The sequence below is a fragment of the Hirundo rustica genome, chromosome 7 (genome assembly GCF_015227805.2).
Source record: "Hirundo rustica isolate bHirRus1 chromosome 7, bHirRus1.pri.v3, whole genome shotgun sequence".
Lineage (NCBI taxonomy): Eukaryota > Metazoa > Chordata > Aves > Passeriformes > Hirundinidae > Hirundo > Hirundo rustica.
This window is the reverse complement of record NC_053456.1, coordinates 18,151,859-18,174,525: the sequence shown is the minus strand read 5'-3', so window position 1 is coordinate 18,174,525 and position 22,667 is coordinate 18,151,859. Positions and strand designations below refer to the sequence as shown.

Below are 22,667 nucleotides of genomic sequence, written 5' to 3'. Positions count from 1 at the left end.
TACATATCTTTTTAGATATTAGTCAAGTAGGCCATAATAGATTTCTTAGTTCTTTTTTAAAGTTTTAGCTATCCTGAATATGCAATGATTTGTCTGTAATTTTGTATGAACAGGTTTGCTAATCTTCATCAGCATTCTGCTATTGGAGGATCTCCAGTATCAGAGTCAAAATGTTCTAATCTTACAGTTATACACATTTTTAATTTTAATTCATATCAGTAATTGCCTTGACTTGATTGGTAAGTATTAGCATCTGATTTCACCCAAGACCTCTACAAACAGCAGGGATAATACATAACAAAGCAGTGTCTTTGTTTCTCTTCTGCAACTTATCTTTGTGGACCTGAGCTCCACTGTACTAGGGACTGCAAAATGCAGAACAAAAAGGCACTCCGCAAAGAACTTATCATTTAAATGTAACACAACAGATGGATACAAAAAGAGAGGGAATACATAGAGGCAAAATTGATGAGTATGATAAACAGTCATCTTAGCTCACCTGAAGTCACTTCCCTGTCAAGCTTTCTGTAGGCAGCATGGTAAAAGAGAGTTTTAAAGAGGGATTTGAGGAAAGCAATGAAGTGTTTTGTGAAAACTCATGGGAGCTTCTTCCAAGCATGAAGGGCAGCACACCAGAAAGAGCTCAAAGAAACTAGTTTGACAATTTAACAGGAGGTTATGAATGCTGGGTTGGGTCAGTCAAAGTTGGGACTTGTTTACTGTAAGTAGACAAGGTGGGTTGGGAGGAACTTTAGGTACAATATGTTTCATGATTTAAAAAAAAAAAAAATTCTTGAGGTAAATATATTTACTAGCAGATTAGAGAAAAGCAATGGGATAGGTTAGTGCTCTTTGCAACAACATTCTTGATGAATACAGCAGTAAAGAGGTCCAAGTCAAAAATGATTCACAGTTGTGGGTCCAGAATATAGTTTAAAAAAATAAAATAAAATAAAATAAAAAGAGAGAGAAAAGGATCTAGCAAAAGGCCTTGTGGGAATCCTTTGGAATACTGTCAAAGGGGTGAAAGGATCTAAAGCACAACTAAACCAGGAGAATCGAGAGGAGACAAAGTTATGAATGTTAGGAAGAATAAGATTTCAAGAGGAATCAAATGGTCACTTACATCAAAAGAAAATGAAATGCTAAGGAAGAAGTCAAAGATGATATATAAGCCTGAGTTTTCTCTAGGAAAATGGCATTAAAAACTGGTGACTGGAACTTCTGTTTAGTGGTTAGAATCCAGAGTGAAAAGTAACTAGGGTTGGAAAACCAGAGGGGAGGTGATTTCTAGACCATCATAGTCAAACAACTGTAAATGAACTTGGAGATGAAAATGTTAGAAGAACAAGTTATATGAGGAATGCTTAATTTCTTACAAGATGGATGAATTGAGCTGCAGTTGAATAAGACTGCAGTTTGAATGAAGAGGTAGGCAAGAATATGCACCGAGGGGATCATATGGATCTTCAACATGAAGTTGAAGTCAATTGACATGTGTCAAAATTTGTATAAGGAACAGAATGAATCATGAACTAAATTCAGCAATGAAGCCTTACAGAGATTAGTTAGACAGTTAACAACATAAAACAGTGGCAGACCAAGGAGGTGGGATGGCGGGAAGGATGCATTACTATTGATAAAGGAAATACATTAGGAAGTGAATGAAAGGAGTGGCAGAAACAGAAAGCCAGCAACTATATTCCCATCACAGTCTGGTCTAAGGAGGAAAGTCCTTAGTAAGAAAATATTGGATGAACAAGTCTGAGCTTCTTTGAGGATGGGAGGCCAGAGAAAAACAATACATGAAGAGAGTATGAACACTCATGATTTATTAAGGGATGAAACAGGCTTTCCAGAAATAGAGAAGGATTCAAAAGGCAGGAATGAGTTTAGTAATAATGACTAAAAAGAGGGAGAAAGCAAGTCGTAAAGACCAGGGAAAATTGAGAAGGTGGAGATAAAAGGAAGAAGCATATTGAGGCACAAAAAGGGGCAGAAAAGGGAGAGAATGTATGCAAGATCTGGAATTGCAGTGCTAAGGGGAGAGTGAGAAGTGGGCAAATGAAGAGGAGCTTTGAAAACTGTAGGAGATAACATTAGAATACCATCAAATGAAATAAATGTCTGGATGGGAGGTGCAGATGGCACTCTGAGTCACTGGTGTTTCAATGTAAGAGAACACATGCAAAGACACATTGCCACACACATTTCCATCTTTTTAAAAATAATACAATTAATGGTCTCACATCAATTAATTTCTCAAATTTCACACAAGCATTAATGTAATTTCTATTGATGTGTTTGCATCCCAAATTTTAATAGTCTTCTCATTTGAAACATTACAGTTTGTATGTATGCACCATGTTTTGAAGCTACTCATCATGCAGAATACATCCAACTTGGTGGGGAGATAGGTCCATTTTAATTAAGACATTAATTAAATTTCTAAATTAAGCTTGAAATACAGCTCATAATGATTAAAATATGTAATTTTGATTTTTCACACATGAATTCAGAGTAAAACCAAAATCTCTCAAATTCTTACAGTTTCATATTTGGCTGCAAGTTTTTACTTGGTTAGTCTTTGATTTACGATATTAAGGAATCTGTGGTATCTTGCAAGAATTAACCAAACTGCCATACAGGGCTTTCTTTATATGATGAGTAGACAAAAAAAGGTGTTGAAGAGGTAATAATACTATGGTACCTGGTGTGGGGAAGAGAATCTCTTTTCATACGTCAATCTATTCCCCTCAATGGAAAATCGGAAACCTTTCTTTTTGATGCTGTCCTCTGATGCAGATTTGTGAAATTCTTCCCCATCCTTCTCCTCGCCTTCAGACTGTTCTTTTTGCTTTTTTTTCTTTCTTCTATTTCTTCTCTCTTTAGCACTCTTTGAGCTCAGTTTTGATGCCTCAGAAGAACTTTCGGAGAATCCACCTATTCCACCTACTCCACTATAATCTCTTGAGTCAGCTGCTGCAGCTGCTGCCGCCGCCTATACATACAAGCACATGTGCAATTTACAGCTTTTATACAAATATATACACCACTCACTATTTCAAATTTATTGCCACTCTTAAAAAAAATATTATTTTTAAATACAAGCTATGTTTCCACTTCACAAACCCAACATATCATAAGAAGTATAATTTGTGAAATACCACAAGAACTGTAATTTACCATGCTCCATAAACCAGGAGCAAGAGTAACCCAAGGGAAAACTGTACTGACAAAAAACCAAGTTAAAAAGCATCTGTTTCAGATTGAACCAATATGTTGCAATGAATTTTTCATCTGAATTACTATGTAAAAATAAAGAATCAAGGCTCAAACAAGTGGCAAAATCCCTGTTAACAGGAAGCAACACTTTCTGACATTTTGATCAGTTTTTAATACTCCCTAGTCCACAAAAGATCTTATGTAATGTTGATATCTCAGTTTTGCAAATAATAATCAGAGATTTGTGTTAAACTACACACTATTACATACTGGTTGCTGTTTGATTTTCAAAACATATGGAGCATTTTACTAACATTTATTTACAAGCTATGGAAAAAACAAACAAACAAACAAACAAACAACAAAACCCCCCAAAACAACTACAAAAAATTCCCACAATTCCCCCCAACAGATAGCAATTAACCAATGAAACAAAAAACCCTGACTGCTGACTACAGTCATGTGCTTATATGGAAGACAGAGTTCAACTTCTGCTCTATGTGGCCACATGCCAAGCAGACATTATAAATTTTTCTATTAAAGATTTGAGAGCCTTCAAAAAATGAAAAGGAACTTCAAAGCAGTATGTAGTCACTACATTTGTACCACAGAAGGGTTTTCTTCATTTCTCTACTTTTTCCGATTCTCTTTCAAAATGGAAAGCTATGCCTTTCTGCTGTGAGAGATGGGCAGGGAGTAGAAAAAGCCAAAAACCTACAACAGTTTTGCTTCTGTTACTTATATAAACACAATTACTCTGTATTTTTTTTCCCCCACATCTCCACCTCCATTTCAGACAATCACAGAGTGGTTGAGGTTGGAAGGGAACCTCTGGAGGTCATAGTGTCCACCTCTCCAGCAGACAGGGTCACCTAAAGCAAGTTGTCCAAGGACCACATCCAGATGGCGTTTGATTATCTCCACAAGCACTCTGGGCGACTTGTTCAAGTGCTCCAGTAAAGAGTTAATTTCCACCTCCAATTTGAAAATCCAGTGCTTTAGCTTGTTGATTATTATTATTTATGTCACAAAATGAACCAGCTCACTCAAATCAGCAATGGAAAACAGTTTTCCAGCAATGGAAAACATTAGAGATTGTTTACAATATGAAGGAGTTTATGAGACAAAGAAATATACTGTTAGGAGTAGGGGATAAAAGTATTCTTATATGTGGACCTAAAGCATCTGTTCGCGGTCCTGAATGAAAGAAGGAATTTTACTTTACACGGATACCTGAGCTTCTTCCTGTTGCTTTTTAAGTTGCTCCAGCATTTGCTGAAATTCTGCCTCTTTCTGCTCTGCTTCTTCCATTGTTGCTTGATTTTGTTCTTCGTAGGCCATGGCAACCACAGCCAGGATCAAGTTGATCAGGTAGAAAGAACCCAGGAAAATGACCAAAACAAAAAATATCATGTATGTCTTCCCAGCAGCACGCAGAGTCTGGAGGAAAAGAGATAACACACCTTTTAAACAGACTTTAACTACTGTTGCATAATAAGTTAGCCTCTGTGTTATAATTTAGAAATATGTTATAAGATTTATTTATGTTAGCACAAGATTATTTAGTTACTTTTTCCTTATAGAAATAATATTATATCCTGAATACATATGAAAAAGTTTTGTGTCTATTCTTGTCAAGGTAAATCCAATTCTGAATAGTTCAGAACTTATACCAATAAGAATCTATACATGTACATGACAGCATTTAGATTTAACTGTAGGGGGGGGCCACTGATCAGCACCTTACCTTCCTGTTTCTTCAATCCCAAACTACACTGCAACAAAAATAGTGCATTATACAAAATGTTACAGTGGAGAAAATTACAGTCCTTCAGGTAAGGATATGCATAATTCAGGGACAAGATGCAACCTTTGCAAACAAAACATATTTTTACTAGACTGCAAATCAATTTAACATTGCATCTACTTAAAGCATGTTCGGGTAAGAAACTTTAACAACTTAAATTTATTTATTAATTTAAATAAACAAACAATCTTCATAAATGCGAACTTAACCATCTTCATAAATGCCAACTATTCCTTATAATGTATTTAAGAAGCAAATGGGAACCCCAATCATTAATAAGGGCCTTATTGTTTTAGACAAGTTTACATATATGAAATTAAAGATGATTTTTGTTCCAAAGGCCTTAGGGACAAGTGAATGAAAATAACTATGCAAGTACTATGTAGTAATGGTATTGGTGATGGTGCCGTTTGTTTTAGTAAGTCCTCACCAGCTGGTAAAGATTCTCCCAAAAGTCCTGAGTCATCAATCGAAACAGTGACAAGAATGCCCAACTGAATGTATCAAAACTTGTGTAGCCATAGTTGGGGTTTCTACCAGCTTTCACACATATATATCCTTCTGGGCATTGACTACAAAAGAAGAGGAAATGCTATTTTTAACAACTACTCTACATTACGATATGCTGCAGTAAAACAAAATTGTTCAGGAGTACCAGTTGCTAATGAAATGATGAACAAGCAAAATGTTATTCTACATACCTAAGATAAAAATATATAGCTTATTATTTTTCACTTTTTATTTCCACTTCCGAATAATATTTCAATGCTTTAATAATATAACTAATAGTATTCTACCCTTCCCCACAATTTGTCATAACACATCTCCATCAGGACAAGAGAAAAACATCAAGTAGCATGGCTGATAAACAGTTGTTAGAAAGCTGACAGCAACATTTATGCACAGATCATTCATGTGGTTACTGTTCAAAAGTAGCGTAAGAGGCTGATGGAAGTGCCTGTGTAAATTCAAATCACAGAGATGGTTGTATTTAGGTATAGCTTCAAATGCAAAACACCAGTAATCTGCAACTCTACAGCAAACTTCATATTAAAGTTGACTACCTGAGCTATTCTAAGTAACTAATTATTTTTCTTTGATGCATAATGAAAAGTGGTGATAATTTTCTTACCCTGCATCTGAGCTATTGCCACACAGCAGTGCATCATTTTGTCCTTCCAAGAAGTAGAAGTGACCTGTTTAAAAAAAAAAAAAAAAAATTCAAAAATGTGATGAGAAAGATAATATCTATGCCTAATGAAAATTGAGCAATTTTATAGACTTTTACAATTGAAAGAAAATAGCAGTTAACAAACTGTTCAACTGCAATATATAGTGGTTAGGAATGAAAAAAGCATGGCAAGTATTGTTTTGACAGGAAAATTACTTTCTACAGAATCTTCAAGTTAGCCTTTCTTTAGAAAATAGTTATGCAGTTAATTTTTAGCAAACTAACCAAATTATAAGATACAAGGGGTGGCATACCAAATTGTGCATCTTAGCAAATAAAAAAAGTACCAGGAAAATGAGGCAAAGGATGAGGGCAATTCTGTACCTTCATTCGTGCATTTTGATACATAACATTTAGTACTATTCATTTATAATTATCAATTACATATTATTTTCTCCAAGTATTCCTTGAATAAAACATGAAATATTGGGGATGAGATTTTTTCCCTTGTATTCAGCACCGGTGAGGTCACAGCTCGAGTGCTGTGCCCAGTTCTGGGCCCCTCAGTTCAGAAAGGACATTGAGGTGCTGGAGCGTGTCCAGGGAAGGGCAATGAAGCTGGTGAAGGGTGTGGAGCACAAGTCCAGTGAGGAGCAGCTGAGGGAGCTGGGGGTGGTTAACCTGGAGAAGAGGAGGGTCAGGGGAGGCCTTGTCACTCTCTGCAATTCCCTGGAAGGAGGATATAGCCAGGGGTGGGTCAGCCTCTTCTCCCAGGCACCCCGTGACAGGATGAGAGGACACAGCCTTAAGCTGTGCCAGCAAAGGTTTAGTTTGGACATACGGAACAATTTCCTCATGGAAAGGGTGACTGGGCATTGGCATGGACTGCCCAGGGAGGTGGTGGAGTCACTGTCCCTGGAGGTGTTTAAGGAAAGCCTGGATGTGATACTCCATGTCATGTCTAGTGCCATAGTCTAGTCGACAAGGTGGTGTTAGTCATAGGTTGGGCTAGATGATCTCAAAGGTCTTTTCCAACCCCATTGATTCTGCGATAACACAATGTGCTCAAGAAATTTCTAAATGGATCTTGATTTGAGCAGCTGGGGAAGAAACCAAGCATTTATTGTACCTTATACAAAACCAATACACAAAATTCTGTAGCAGGGGAATGTACTTGAACATTTAGGCTAACTATTAAGATGAGGTAAAATATAATTTAAAGAGACAGAAGGCCTAAAAGCCCCCAATACACTCTTCTATTTTATTTTATTTTTCTTTCTTTGCAACAGAAGGGGAAAACACATTTTGCCATCCATTCCTAGTTTGTGATTCTTAGGGTAAAATGGGAATCTCTAATGGAGATTTTTGGGTCAGGTGGCACATTAAGCTATAGTTGCCAGAACTAGGTATGTTCTGGCTGTTCTCAGGAAGCAGATGGTTCCATGAGATTCACTGCCAGCTGGCACGGACTAGCTTAGCTGGCATGAACGAACTGAGGGTTAATGCTAAACAGACAAGCAGGGAATTGCAACCAGTTCCTACTGACTGCTTCTACTCTGTCACCACCATACGATAGAGACAGCATAAAATCTGCTTATTTTAAAGAGAGAGTGAATTTATGTCCATAATTTATATATCTGCAATTCTAGTCTCAGATATCATATAAGAAATCAGTGCATTTTCAGACATTCTGGTGATCACAGAGTCTGGCCCCTACTTAAAAAGAAGTTTAAAGATACAGACAGGCTCCATGAAGAGCTTGCACAACTGTCTGTGGGCCTAATTCAGATTCTTATGTGGCACAGCTCCACTACTTTGGAAAACAAATATGATTTTTTTTAAATACAAAAAATAATAATGACAAAGTAATGAAAAATAGTAAATATGAGTTTGAACAAAATATGCCGTATACAAAACTATTCCTATCTCCTGCCAGCTTAATAACAGAACAGTCATAGGTACAAGTCCTACATGACACTCCCAGACACAAATAAAGGAGCTATGTTCTGGCTGGAAATATCACAAAATACTTGAAAAAGGTCCTCAGAGAGCAATTGCAGTGATGCAATGTCAACTCATAAGAGCATCTCTCTGAAGATCTCCCAGGCATCTGGGCCAGACATGGCTTTCTAGCAAGTTTCATTACCAACTCGAGACACAAAACAATAGAAAAAAATGCATAATGCTAGGAGAAAAGGTATTTGAAATTTAGAATGACCTTTACAAGTTGAAAAGTTTGTCCAAAAGCAATTGGATTTATTTCAATAGAGACAAGTGGAAAATGCTGCACTTGACAGGGTGAAATTAAATACGTAAATACAAGATACCAGGATGTGGCTGCAGCCACTACTGTACAAAAAGATGCAATAACTGCCACAAAATACAAATTGTATGTGAATCAACAATACAGTGCTGACATAAAAATGAGGTTATTTTGAAATGTGTCAATAGGAATGTTGCATTTATGGCAATGAGGCAATTATACAAATTAGAAGTAATTGCTAGAGGAGTTACCACCCGATTTGAGGATCTCAAAAAACCCCATGCAAACAAGAACTAATTAAAAAAAGGCAAAATAAAAACAACAACAAGAAAAAAAATGCCAGAATAACTGGAAAGCTTGAAAAAAAGAAAAAAGAACCCCGAAAATGCAAAACAGAAAATAGGATTGCTTGGCTTAGGAAAGACCAGAAATGTAGAGGATAAGAGTTTTTAACCAGTATAAAGACTAATACAAAGAAGTCTATGATTATCTTATTTCTAAGTCCACAGAAGATGTAGTAATATCTTCAGTCAGAAATTCGGAAATTGTAGGTCAGATATTTAGAAAAAAACTCTTTCTATTTGTGTGACATAGTGCCAGAAATGACTAAAGGGGAATGGAATGGAATCTGTTCTTCAGATGGCTTTAAGAATACTTTATCATCCAATATTTCTGCATGACATTTGTATATTTCAAGCATGCTGAGATGATAAGTATATTAAAAGATTATAAGGCAATGAGACTTGGATCCAAAAGCATTTAGTTCTTAAACTGAAGTTTCCTAACTTTCATTGATATTGTCATTAGTTAAAATATATATATAGACTTTACTAAAAAACCTATTACACCTAATAATGAATACACTAAATATACTAAATACACTAAAATAAATAGAAAGGGGAGAACAGATAAATGGGAGAGACTAACAATACTGTTATGAAAGACAGAATAGCAGTGTACAATAGATACATTCAGAGTTGTTCTATTTGAATTTTTAAACACGTTTTGTTGAACTGTACTAACATTAACTACCTAAAATGGTGGAAATCTTGTATTATGAGGTACAAAAGAGAAAAAAGTGCTCATTTCTTAATCTTTCGAAGTTAAGAAACAAATTAAAAGACAGAAACATGGAATCTAGTTCTTACTTTGCCGGAAAGAATCTTGAGGTAAACCACCAGTATTCTCTTAAAAGTGTCTGTGCTGTGCAAGGGAGCGTGGTACAGAGCCACTCACCCAGCTCCAGAAGGAACGACATAGCTACAATTACACGCTCTGGCAGGATTCTTGGGCTACCTGATGTTCAGATGTGGGCTTATGATATTAGGCACCATCTTGCACTAACCTAGCTATTACATTTGAGATCCCATGTTAGGGCTGTCACACTATTTCAGGAGGCTTGAAGCTGGCACGGAAATTTCTGGTTTATGCTGCAATGTAGTTTTACTCTAAAAGTCATTTTCAGTGAAAGAAAAAGATATTTTGCTACCCAGTACAATATTATGAGTGTTAAATTATACAATGACTGTGCCTTTATTTACTAGAGAAAAAATGAGTAGTTTTAAGTTTCATGGCCATATTACACACTTTTAAAGGCAAGGGAAAGATATTGATGTTCTCAAATGTGTTTTAATCAATACCAGAAAATCAATGCAGTAGATGATATTATTAACTCTTACTTTTGTCTTCGATGTATTCATCCCAGTTAAATGTTGTCATTGTTGCATTAATAAATGTACCATTTTCACCTATAGAGCTATTAAAGATGGAAATAACAGTTGTTTCGAAAGTAGAATTGTCTGGAGGCCACTGCAGGCATTTATTCCTCAGGTTGCCCATGAACAGCTGCAGCCCTATCAGTGCAAATACACTCAGACAAAACACAGTCAGGATCATCACATCTGAGAGCTTCTTCACAGACTGAATCAGGGCTCCCACTATAGTCTTCAGGCCTGCAAAGAGATAAGATTTTTATTATGATGTTAAATAGATAGTAAACACAAAAATTCATGTGATTTTTTTTCCTGATAAAGATTTCATGCAAAAAGACTAGTAATTTGTGACATAATAATTTTAAAGAGAAGCCTTATTATTTGGGAAGATGAATGAAAAGATGTAAGTTTATACTTATTTTATAGTGTACAAAAATAAGAAGTAGATAATACCAAACACATTATTTATGCCAAAACAAGTGATTTTATTATTCATGCTATATCTCAACCCTGCATAGAATAGCATTTTTTGCTTTTGCTGATGCTTCTTGCCCAAACCTTTCTTTTATGAACTTTTGCAATGTACTCTATAATAATGCAACCCCATTGTAAGGACATTATACGTGCACATTGAAATGATATCATAATAATCTTGTAATATATGAGGGGTCGTGGTTTGGAGAAGAAAGACATCTTTAGAACGATACCCCATGCACAGCTCATGCTAACCTTTAGTGTTTAATTTTTTTGACATAATTTAAAACTGAATTAAGTTGCTATATCAAGTGCCTTCAATAAATGAGAAAATTTGCATCAGTATGAAAGCTTAAAATTAACTTATATTTAAAACATGTAAAGGAAAGCTTGATGTTATAAGATGCAAATCACATAGGCTGTTTACTGCAAATATCTCATGCAAGAATTTGTTAAACTCAAAGGCTGATTTTTTTTTTTACTTTTTAAAAAAATTTTTTATATATATATATATTTTTTTTTTTTTTGAGAAGAAAATACAACTAATACAAGCAAGAATCAATTTAAATAAATTACATGTCTTGACTCCTGCTTTTTTGGTTTGTTGACAATGCGTACCAAACAAGGCTTATGCTTTGAAAACGTGAGTACAGCCTTTGTAGAACAAAAGTCAGCCTCGGTGTTTAACCTTGCTCTCACCTGGAATGACTGATATTGTTTTCAAAGCTCGGAGAACTCTGAATGTTCTCAACGCTGAGACATTGCCCAGGTCCACAAACTCTGTCACATATCTGTAATAGGGGAGTTCACACACAAACACAATGACAGCACACAAATAACAGTTGGAGATACGAGGGGCCTAACACCTTACACCAACTACTTCTTACCTGGAATTACAGAAATAGTTTTCAAAGCTCTCAATACTCTGAAAGTTCGAAGAGCTGAAACATTGCCTAGGTTTACAAATTCTGTTACATACCTGTAGGATTAAATCACAATTACTCAGAATTGAGGCAGATTTTATTCTATTTGCTTGGGTCTTTGAGCAAGACCTTTTCACTGTTCACTGTATTTTGCCTGTGTTACAAATGGGCTTCTGGCCATAAAATTAAATTAAGTTTTATCATGAAAAACCACATTGACTTGATTGTTTGAAAACTAATCTGGTCAGCTATTAGCAGGAAGTCAAAAGGATTCCTTTAATTCTGGGATGCAGAAAGGAGACAGGATATGAACAGTTCAGGGTGATGGCATTCACAGTCCTAATGGGCTGGCACACCATGCTGGCCTCCGCAGCACATGCTTGGCTAGAAGTACTAAAATGAGTAAAAGAGGTAGAAGAAACATATTGAAACTGCAGGAAGTCCAGGCTCCAGATATTCTGGCTGACAAGATATGAGGCAATTTTTAGTCACTAATCTCATGCTACCAGAAAGAATTTTTATTAAAAAAAATAAGTAGAAGACTTACGCAAATGTAATGACAGTGAAATCTAGCCAATTCCATGGGTCTCGGAGAAACGTAAAATCTTCTAAACAGAAGCCCCTTGCAAGAATTTTAATAAGTGATTCAAAGGTATAAATTCCAGTGAATGTGTATCTGAGAAAAATATGCAAGACAGAGTTTATAGATCACGTTATTTTTGCAGTTTATGCTCTCTGGTTGTTTTATTCTCATTTTCTTCTCTTTAAGAAATAATGGTAGTTACAACCGACTTTAAAATCTACATAATTTATACCCTAAGGAAAGAGGAATGAAATTAGGCTTAGAAGACTGATAACCCACATGTTAAATTCAACTTCTACAATCTATGCAGTAAGACAGATGCAAAATTCACAGTTACTTCATTGGTGCATGTTTATGTCCAGTCTTATTCCATGTTATAACAAAACACACAGATGGATTATGTTAGGATTTTAGAAGTAACTTTCAGGCTAAAAATTCCTTTCTTCAATGTTATTTTTTATGCTGAAATGTTGTTTAGTCCCAAGAGTTGGCAAGTGCCAACCCGCATCAGTCCTCATTCCTCTGTAACTGTTACAGAGTAGGTATATCCTGTACTTCACCTTCAGCAAGACAGATTTAATACTGGAATCAAATGCAAGAACAACAAAAATTATTAACAAATGCCAATAAAATTCAGGTATTCATTTTGATGAAAAAATGTAGTTGAAATGTGAATTGAAAAAATATTTAATTCTGGCATTCTGAGTAATTTCAATCTTGTGGCCAAGTGATGTCATCCTGAAATTTAGTTTAATTTATATCTTTAATGGAAAGGAATTAAACTGCTTAAAAAGCTTACTCTAACTGAGCTAACCTGAAAACAGTTTTCCAATGGGAAAGTTTTCTGTTCAATTACTAAAAAATTTATTTCCTGCAGAACTTAAGTCCACAGATGACGACATGCGTTTCTAACTCTAAATGGCACATGCAGAAATATTCAAGCAATAAATCTTTATCATAAATATTTACTACATGCTAGATATCCTGAATACATAGATGCTCACACTGAACTCAAAATGAGAATGTCTTTGTTGATCTTAATAGCTCTATGATTTCACTTTTGATTTCTGAAGATTAAAGAGGTATGAAACATCCCAAGCAGTAAGGAATGAAGAAGCAGCAGAAAGGAAGCACCAAGAACAGTGTTTCACACCCTGGCCCGCAGCTTTGGAACTGTCATTGTGTATCTTGCAGCTGACATTGTACTGGACCAATCAGCCAAGCTGGCATCATCTTGCACCAATGATTAGCTAACCATTTCAATACTTTTTTAAGAGCTTATTTTGCATACAAGTTTTCCATTGTTAGATTGGTTTTGGTAAGAGAAAGTTGCACTGTGATCAACACAGCCATCTATAAGATGATTCCTTTATCTGTAACAGGTATTGCAACAGAGATGAAAAACTACATTTCCCTGCATTCTTGCACAGATGTGACAGAACACAGTCAAAAATAATTATAATTCACTTTTTCTGTATGATCATTAGAAAAGCTTTTCTTACATTTTCCATCTAGTACTGCAAACAGAGGAAGGACATTACTTGTCACGAGGCAATTATATGTATTTAATGTTACAGCAAAGGAAATAGCATCAGAATAGGCGTTGAAAGGATGTCCAGCAAGGTAGTTGCTGCCAGTGGAAGCCATCATAATACAATTTACAGTAGTTTATTTCTGATTACTGGACATTATTCAGAGAAAATCCATTTAACTTACTCTACATTCTTTGTCCAGTCTGGAGGGTTACTCATAGTCATAAATACGCAGTTGGTCAAAATAGTGCACATGATAAGCATGCTGAATAATGTAGGCTAAGAGTTAAGGAATGTAAGCCAGAAAATCTCATTAAAAGAGTATCAAATAACACACTGCTTTGGTAGATTTTCACTATCAGGAGCTAACTATCCCTCCACTGCTCTTTTAATAGCTGGGGAAAAGCCCTGAATATGTTGAAGTTTTCTAGCTAAAAAAAAACCACCAAAAAAAAACCCACCAAAAAAACCCCACATGCACAAAAAATTAGAAAATCTGAAAAGTATTTTGAAAAGTGCTCCAACTCTAAATTATTTTTTCTTATTGAACAAAAATGTCAACATTTTGAAGCATTAGCTTCTAATTTCATGGAATAACACAAAAAGTATATATTTTAGATGAGCTAGACAAATCTGATCTGCTTCACGCATGCAAAGCAATGAAAAATCCATTTTCTTCACTTTAATGTTTGATCATAAAATTAGACATGTATCAACAGTTTTCCTTATCACTATGATACACCTAAAGCCAGCTGCCACATAGTAGGAGAGAACATAGGGAAATCTTAGTGAGAAAAGTATTTCATTGCTGTTTGTTTTATATATGACTTTTGTAATATAAATGCTGTTGGGAAGAGAAGGCACACATGATTCTCAAAAAAGAATTCCAAATAGAACCCCAGAACAGGCCCAAGTCTTAAGTAATTTCATATATTTGAACAGATCCACTCTAAAGCTACTACCTTTTACTCTCAGAAGTGCTGACATTCTTATAAGATACAAAAAAAATACAACCACCAAAATGAAAATCATGCAGATGAACCACGAAACGCCCACATGATGGCACCAACACCTAAAGCTACAGAGAGGACAAAGCTCGAGTTTGAGAACAGCTGTAGGTTCATGTGGTGCTCCTAAATAGAAATCAGAATATAATGGGTGAGAAGTACAGTGAGGTTCCCCTCAAAACCTTTTCTTTGCATGTCTACATTAATTAAAAAACCTTCAAGGGATAATGACACCTCTACCTTCTGAGCTGTCATAAAAATGTAGCATTACATTCAACAATTCTTTGGGGTTTCTGTGCAATGAATACATTTAAAATCCTTTCTCCACTTCTCTTTATGTAATTCACTTATGAACAGAGCAAAAGAGAAATAAACATTTTTTTGAAACATTAAAAAAACACATTACAAGTGTTTGACCAGGCTGTACTTTACATAAGCTTTCAAAATCCTTTCTAATGAAATGTCCACTTAGAGTTGCAAATCCTCACTATGCTTTCATTAGTGGAAAAATATCTATAATATACCTAACCATAAATTTAAACAATTTTTAGCATTCTGACTTTGGTGACTATCTCTTCACCACCAGCTCAGTCCCACAATCTTCTATTACTCCCCATAACTCAATAATGCTCCAGAATATGGTAAAGAGTGTCATATAACTGAAAAATAATTATTTGTAGTGGCAGCTGTAGCAAGAAAATTGGAAACAGGCTGTGTAGTATCATGATTATTTTGGAAGTCATTTGTAGGCTAACCATTGATAACAACATCTAACACATACCAACTGCTGTAGTCATCAGTCTTCCAGTATACCAAGACTGAAAAAAGTCCTTTCAAGATTTAGTCTTCATAATCTTAGGATCCCTATATGCAATCCTAGCACAAAACTACTTTCAGTGTGCTTATGTTAGACTTCCATAAATACAAGTGTGCAAACATTTGTATTTGTTCCTTGTTACTAAGTTGGCTTTCTGAAGTCAATGTCCTCATTGCTTATATTGGTATCTGGGATCAGAGCAGTGGGAGGCCTACTATAGTCAGCTATTAAAACAATGAAAAAGACAAAATAATAGTTAAGTAATTATAATTTAGCTTTTCAAATCTCTACCTGCAATATGGAAATCTCATTACCTTCTTGAAGACTGAAATTAAAACATCTATAGACTTACAAGTGTATAATGCAGTAATGATCAAGAAATAAATCAGACAGGTGAGATACACACAGGACCGAGAATGTACAACAAAACAAGAAACCTAAGCTGTTTTATGAATCTATCTTTCTGTAAGTGTTATCTGAATCAGAAAATGAAAAGGAATAATGAAACCATATTTTCACTAAATACTCATACAAGTACAGAACTGGGATCAAAGATTTGATTTTAATACACAGAGTCAGGGAAGAACTGAAATATTCTGAGCAATATATCTGCAGTTTATGAAAAATGTGGAGGAGGGGAAAAGATGAAAAAAGATGTGATGATTACAGAAAAAATAAGAGGGAAGGAAAAATTATGTGGGGGAAGGAAGAAGACACAGAAATTCTAAACGACGATGACTGGTTGTCTAGCTTCTGGTATTACTATATTAGGATCCAGCAATGAACAGAAATATAAAAAGAGAATGAGAAAAAGAACAGAATACAGAAATAGTAGAGAGAAGAGGGACAAAGTACTACAGATCATATTGATCCTGGGACATGTGCCAGAGACTGATTTAAATACTAAGTAACATTTCATTCATTACAGTTTTACACAAACCACTTGAAAAGGATATGAATGTACCAAAATCTTAATAGCTATTTTTCTAAGAGGATTGAAAGGAGTTAACATGTACAGGGCAGAGGTGGCACTGAATCGGAATATTGCCTTCCCTTTATTCAATACTATAAAGGTCTGGAAAAAGAAAAACAGAATGAAAAATAGCATTTAGATGATATCAAGTTACAAACCCTGAATCATTTTAATTTCATCATTAATCATATTTGGTCAATATGCTCTTTCTTCATTGATAAAATCCCCTTGTCCAGTCTCCAAATTGTAAAGTCCAGCCAATTACTATGAATACAATTAAATGAACACTTAAATGAATCTGTTTAGAAATCATAAGTAATCTTGATATTGCTAGCTAGTAAACAGGGACAAGTATAAAAGTAATGTAGGCAATACTTGAAGAATGAGCATACTTTTTTTACGGTATAATATATACACTGAGGTGTGTAACTCTAACCAAAATGAGACCCATTAAAACTTCAACTTCAATCCCTAAATCAAATAAACAGCATAAATTATCAAATCAAAGTACTAAGACAAAAGTAACTGAAAGTGATCTAAGTTTCAAGTGATCATGAAAATATGGGAATCAAGAGTGTTTAATAACCATTTTTGAACATAACACTAATATATTCAATTCTTACTATATTATGAGAGTAATGTATTTCTCCCCTTCTCAACTATTGTTTGTGATAGTTCTGTACCTGCAAATCTATTTCCCTTGTCATACTTTACTTTCACCTAATACAGAATTCACTCTATTCACTATATCCATGGTTTTTTTACTGTCTCTCCACAGTTTCAGCAATGACTCATGTATATTACCAACATTTAAAAAAGCATTTTTAAATGCAACGGTGTTTTTAAAATTCAAGAAATAAAAAATAAAACCTGTAAAGTTTCTTTAAAAATTATGTTGATTCCCAGGCATCTGGGGAAAAGTTCTGTCTATTTCCATCATCTCTTCTTTCTACACATGGATGAAAGTTCATGCTTTTTGAAAGGAAGTGGATCTAGACAGCATTGTGGCAGTCCTAGGAAGCCCAAAGGGCACATAAAACTTGCAAACCTGGAACACTGCCAGCAGCCATCATCTGCCTCAACTGAAATCAGAGGGCAGCATTTGTCAAGATTATGCTCTACTTTCTGAGCAGGTGTGGCAAATAGAGCAGCTGAAACCAAAATGCCTCTCCCTGCCTGAAATAATAAATTATAAATTGTAAAAATCAGTGCTTCCAAACTTAACATTTGCATTCTCCCATACTTAGTGATTCTCAAACTGCACTTCAATATTTTATTGTACAGGAGTCCGTAACATGCTCTTTTCTATGAAGATTTTTCAATTCTCTTATATTAGTTCTGGAGTTAATGAAAACAGGACTTCTAATAATCTGAGTTCTTTTGCTTTCTGTTCCCTTTACTCTGACAAAACCTCTGATGAAGTAGCATTTGTGCTATGCTGACTCATCAAGTTACATTAAAAAATGAAAATGGAGCCTGACCCAAAAAAAATGATGTCCAAAAATATAAAAAGAATGCTAAGAAAAATAATAGGAGAAATTATGATTGCAACATGCAGCTTGAAGTCTTGCTTCTCCTGTTGGGAACCACAATGCTTTTGTGGAAAAGATCATGACAACTGCTATGCATTGCTCAATCAGGAACAAGCAATTCAGCAGGATTTTACTTCAGGTCCTCACTTAAATGCAGAATTACTCTTCGAGTTTCCAAAGCATGATGATACATGCTCTAACTTTAGGATTTCTGGCATTGAATTTAGATTTTCACTACTACAGAATGTGGAAAGGAATCAGTACTTTGACCCAAATTCTATTTGCCTTGCAGACTTCAACAGGGTAAATCACTTGAGTAAAGGGAGCAAAACTTGATAATAATTGAAAACCTTGTTTTCAAATTTAACTCACGATCCTCCATATGTGAATTCAGTTTTAGAAATTCTGCAACAAACACTTGAGGCACAATTGATTTTTTTTTTTTTTTTTTTTTTTTTGAGCTGTTCCACTTAACTCCTCATGGTATGCCTATATTGCTATTGTTTCAACATATTACTGATGAGGCATACCCCTAATTCCTGCAGGAAATATCTTCACTTGCATTTTTTCTTAGTCTGAGTTTGAATCATAACAATTCTTGGAGTTTTTCTTCATTTTTCTTTGAAGCAGTTTCTTCACTTTCATGGATTTTGTTTTTTAATTCACTTGTTTTTGTTAGCTAGCTAGTTTCCACAGGAAAGAAAAGAAAGCAGGAGAAAAAAATTATGAAAACAGTAAAAAAAAAAAATTTCTTCTTTACTAGTAGAATGAGACTGCAATACATATGATGCCAAAATCAAAGGGACTGAAAATCTGGAGGAAACCCAAGGCCATCTGGACAGTAGTCTAAAGTTCAACACTTTTGTGCTGGCCACAGCAGTTGTTCTTACTTTAAATCAAAGAAAATATGTGAATTTGGTTTTTTTTAATTAACATATCCGTAAAAATATTTTTTTAATTATGTAACATTCTGTCAACACTCCAAGTACAATTGCTACTTCCTCTTTATTTATGTCTCTCTTTTAAAACCTCCTCTTTGAAAACAGTCATAGAACAAAATAGAACTGGATTAAAAAAAATTTCACTCAGACTAACTTGAATATATGATGCCTCTACAGAGTAAATATGGATCAGGATGATCATTATCACATCCTGAGAAATTACCTTTACATACTTCCCTATCCTTCCCAGTGACAAGAGAATGCAACCTAAACTTTCCACAACAGTGAAGAAATCTAGTGAGATGTGTAGCTAACTTTGAGATGGATTTCGTATTGAAGACCTGCTCCTTTCACAACGATAACACAGCCATTAGTAATTATTCTAAAGATAATCCCTGTGCTACTACTTCAATTCTCCTGTTTGCAAAACACGGAAAATTACAAGTTTTAATAAAATGCCAGGTTTATTAAAAAAAAAATAAAAATTAAGTGCATCTCTACTAATCTAGAAGGTCCCACAAACTTGCATTATTAATTTCTGTTTTTAGAGTGGAGATTTCTGCCAATCACATCAGCTGTTGGGGGAATGATTATATGGAAGCTCTAGGTCAAAAATAATAGAAATACTAAGCCTTTGAAGGGTTTTTGGTTATTTATTCTTCTTAAATTCTGATAGAAATATACAACACACTCACTTTTTTATTGATATAATATGGGTCCAGGTCTTCCAAGGGCTCGGACACCATTCCTGGAGGTATGTCACCATAAATAAATGGCAGTGTCTTTCCTGCCTCCAAGTCACTGTTTGGTTTCGGGCCATCTTCATCATCATCATCTTTGCGTTCTTGTTTGGATTTTGTAGCTTTCTCTTCATTGATACGCTGTTCAATAGCTGCAAGTGATTCTCTTGTGAAATAGCGGAAGCTGTCGGGTCCTGGTGGTACCAGCACTGATTGTGCCATCTTTTCATCCTGCACCTCTTAATTACTGTTTAGCCTCTCTCACAAAAAAGTGCTAAAAATATATATATAAAAAAAAAAAAAAAAACACAGAAAAAATTTAGAGCAACACAGCTACAGAAAATGTAAAGTAATACACCTTCAGAGAATTTTGCTTGGGAAATCTTGCTAAATTCATTAATTATCATCCAAGAGGAGGCTGCTGTGAAGTGAATTTTTAAATTTGTTTTATTTCAAGACAAACCACTTTCCTTTGCAGCTTGCCTCTTAGAGTTGTCTCAGAGGTATCAATTCTTAAAACATTTAGTTTAAAGTTCACTTAGTGCTTGTACCAATAGATTGTCAATTCTACAGGCTGATAAAAAAGTCACATACAATACAATAACATCTTTTGCCTTTATCAAGGGTAATGTTATCCATTCCTGTGAATAAAGTAGGAGATATTTCCCACTACATTCAGTGTGAGGTATCAACAGTTCTGAAGTATTTGGTTCAGTGTGGAGGAGTGAGACACCAGACAATGTAGCTCCTTATTATCCTGAAAGCTGCATGTTGGACCAGTCCTCCCTCTAGCTATATGGACCAGAAATGACTCTTGGAATCCACTATTACCTCGTAAGGCCAGAAGGATCAGCTGAAAGCAATACAAGATGCTCCTTCTCTTTGAGTATAAATATGCTGCCTTTGCCAAACTGCCAGCTCAGGAAACAAGGATCAGGCACAAGCACCTGTATTCAGATCCCCTGCCTGGCAACACACTGTGCACTGGAAGAATTGCTGAATTAAATAAAACTGGTTTTTAATCATTATATACTGCACTTAGATCTTTTATGTCTGATATCATAACAATTGTATATATATTTCACAGATTTCACTAGCAAGAGCAGGACCATCTCTTCCTAATGTCTCCAGGCAGTTCAGTTAAAAAGAACAAGTGGAAAATATTCCCAATGCAAATTCTTTGATCTGAAATTGCAAACAGGATATCTGCTGTAGCCTACAAGAATTTTTCTCAAGCATCCTTCTGAGTAAGACTGTTAAAAATACAGCAAATGCAATAAAGTAACAAATTCTGAGTAAGACAATATACCCAGAAACAATTATCAGATTAAAATGATACAACAATTTGAATACAATCAGCCTGATCCTATTTTACTGTCTTGTTTAGTGCACACACTCCAGCAGAGACGCAACAAATTAATATTTTTGAGGGCTGTTAAATAAGCTGCAACATGCTGCTTTCTCCTCCTTTTCAACCATATGCACACAGCCACTTACACCTACACAAACATCCACACACATCCCAACTCCTGCAGGTCTCCCAGTGAGCATGCTCTTCCACTGCAGGCAAATGCACCTGGTGCATTCTGTCATGGACGGTCTGTTCCAAACTGCTGCTGGAAGCTGCACTGACTACCAGAAGCAGAAGGATTCATTAGGAAAATGAAAGTGGTCCTGCAGCAGAATCCTGTTAAATTGCATTTCTTATTACAGAAGGAAAAAAAAAAAAAAAAAAAAAAGGCAGCATAATTCTGTTTTAATACTGCAGGAGACAATTAAAAATTCATTACCAGTGAAGAATCTTCCAGTTATGTGCGTTTGGAATGGCACCAGGGAAGACTGCAGTTAAAATTCCATCATGCCTTTTTTTTTTTTTTTTTTTTTTTTTTTTTTTTTTTTTTTTTTTAATTCTCCTTTTACAGACCACACCTAACTTCCTGCTGAAGGATCCTGGTTATTGAAGTAAGGTCTGACATTTCCTGTGCAAGCCTACTAAGTGCTGTAACTCTTATTGCCAGTAGATGGTACTGATATATACTCATAAATTCTTCTCAGAAATGGTAAAGAATTTTTGCATGTTTGAACACTTGCTTAAACTGAGACTCTTGGACTAAAATACATTATTTTATATAACCAGTCAAGTCTCAAGATTCTCAAAAATTCTTCTGAATACACAGCAGCTCATGCTGATGTGACCATAGCTCTTGAAACTGTGAAGGTGAGACAGAAAGAAAGTAGGAGGGATAGCAAAGTAAGAGAAATCAAAAAATGGAGGTTACACAGGCAGAGTACAACCTAAGCAATTGCTGAAACTGTATTATCAGCAGTCTGGATTATTTTAAACTATAGGTTGTGCAAATATTCTAAAATAAATGTATACAGTACGTTCACTGTCCATTCTTTCTAAATGCGGATCAGCCAGCAATGGGAGGGAAGAAGAGCATGTCTGAGTGTTCACTGCAGCACTGAGTTCCTGTACAGAAGCCATCTGTCCTTGCTCCCTGCTGCAGCAGGTGTTTGGGTGCACTGTAAGCCACTCTCTGTGGCAAATCAGTAAAACACCCACTTTGCGCACTACTCCACCTCAACACCATCCTACTTCTTTCCACTCTTCTGCTTGCTCTGTATTTCCCATGCTTACTGATTTTCCTCCTGCTGCACCAATAAAACACCTTTATCTCTCTCCTACCTCACTATCAACCTTCTCCCTTTCCCTCCTTCTTTCACACATACACAAATCTCTTCCAATCTTTTCAAGCAAGACACATTGCTGTATCTCTATGTTCAGATCTTCTGGCAGTCATTTATTCTCTGCCATCTTCTTTCTTTCAGCCACAAAGAGGACAAAAAAGAAAAAGGTGTGGAGAGTGATAAAAAGCAAAAAGGCCAGTCTAAAGTGAGAGATGTTGGAGAAAATTAATAGAGTGGCTGAAGAAATGTCACTGTGGCTTTGAAAAACAGAAAGTG

At 35.4% G+C, this 22,667-nt stretch overlaps 1 protein-coding gene across 1 annotated transcript in view; it reads right to left on the bottom strand.

Annotated features, from left to right (window-relative positions):
* LOC120754883 (sodium channel protein type 2 subunit alpha) overlaps positions 1 to 22,667 on the bottom strand; it is a 75,938-nt gene that overhangs the window by 35,625 nt on the left and 17,646 nt on the right. Inside the window, exons 2-11 of the mRNA XM_058421246.1 lie at positions 19,656 to 19,974; positions 16,472 to 16,589; positions 13,875 to 13,965; positions 12,123 to 12,251; positions 11,352 to 11,443; positions 10,146 to 10,418; positions 6,165 to 6,228; positions 5,463 to 5,604; positions 4,459 to 4,665; positions 2,711 to 3,001 (exon numbers count right to left, since the gene is read on the bottom strand). Coding sequence (XP_058277229.1) covers positions 2,711 to 3,001; positions 4,459 to 4,665; positions 5,463 to 5,604; positions 6,165 to 6,228; positions 10,146 to 10,418; positions 11,352 to 11,443; positions 12,123 to 12,251; positions 13,875 to 13,965; positions 16,472 to 16,589; positions 19,656 to 19,922 — 1,674 coding nt within the window. The 5' untranslated portion in view covers positions 19,923 to 19,974. The remainder of the gene's footprint in view (positions 1 to 2,710; positions 3,002 to 4,458; positions 4,666 to 5,462; positions 5,605 to 6,164; positions 6,229 to 10,145; positions 10,419 to 11,351; positions 11,444 to 12,122; positions 12,252 to 13,874; positions 13,966 to 16,471; positions 16,590 to 19,655; positions 19,975 to 22,667) is intronic.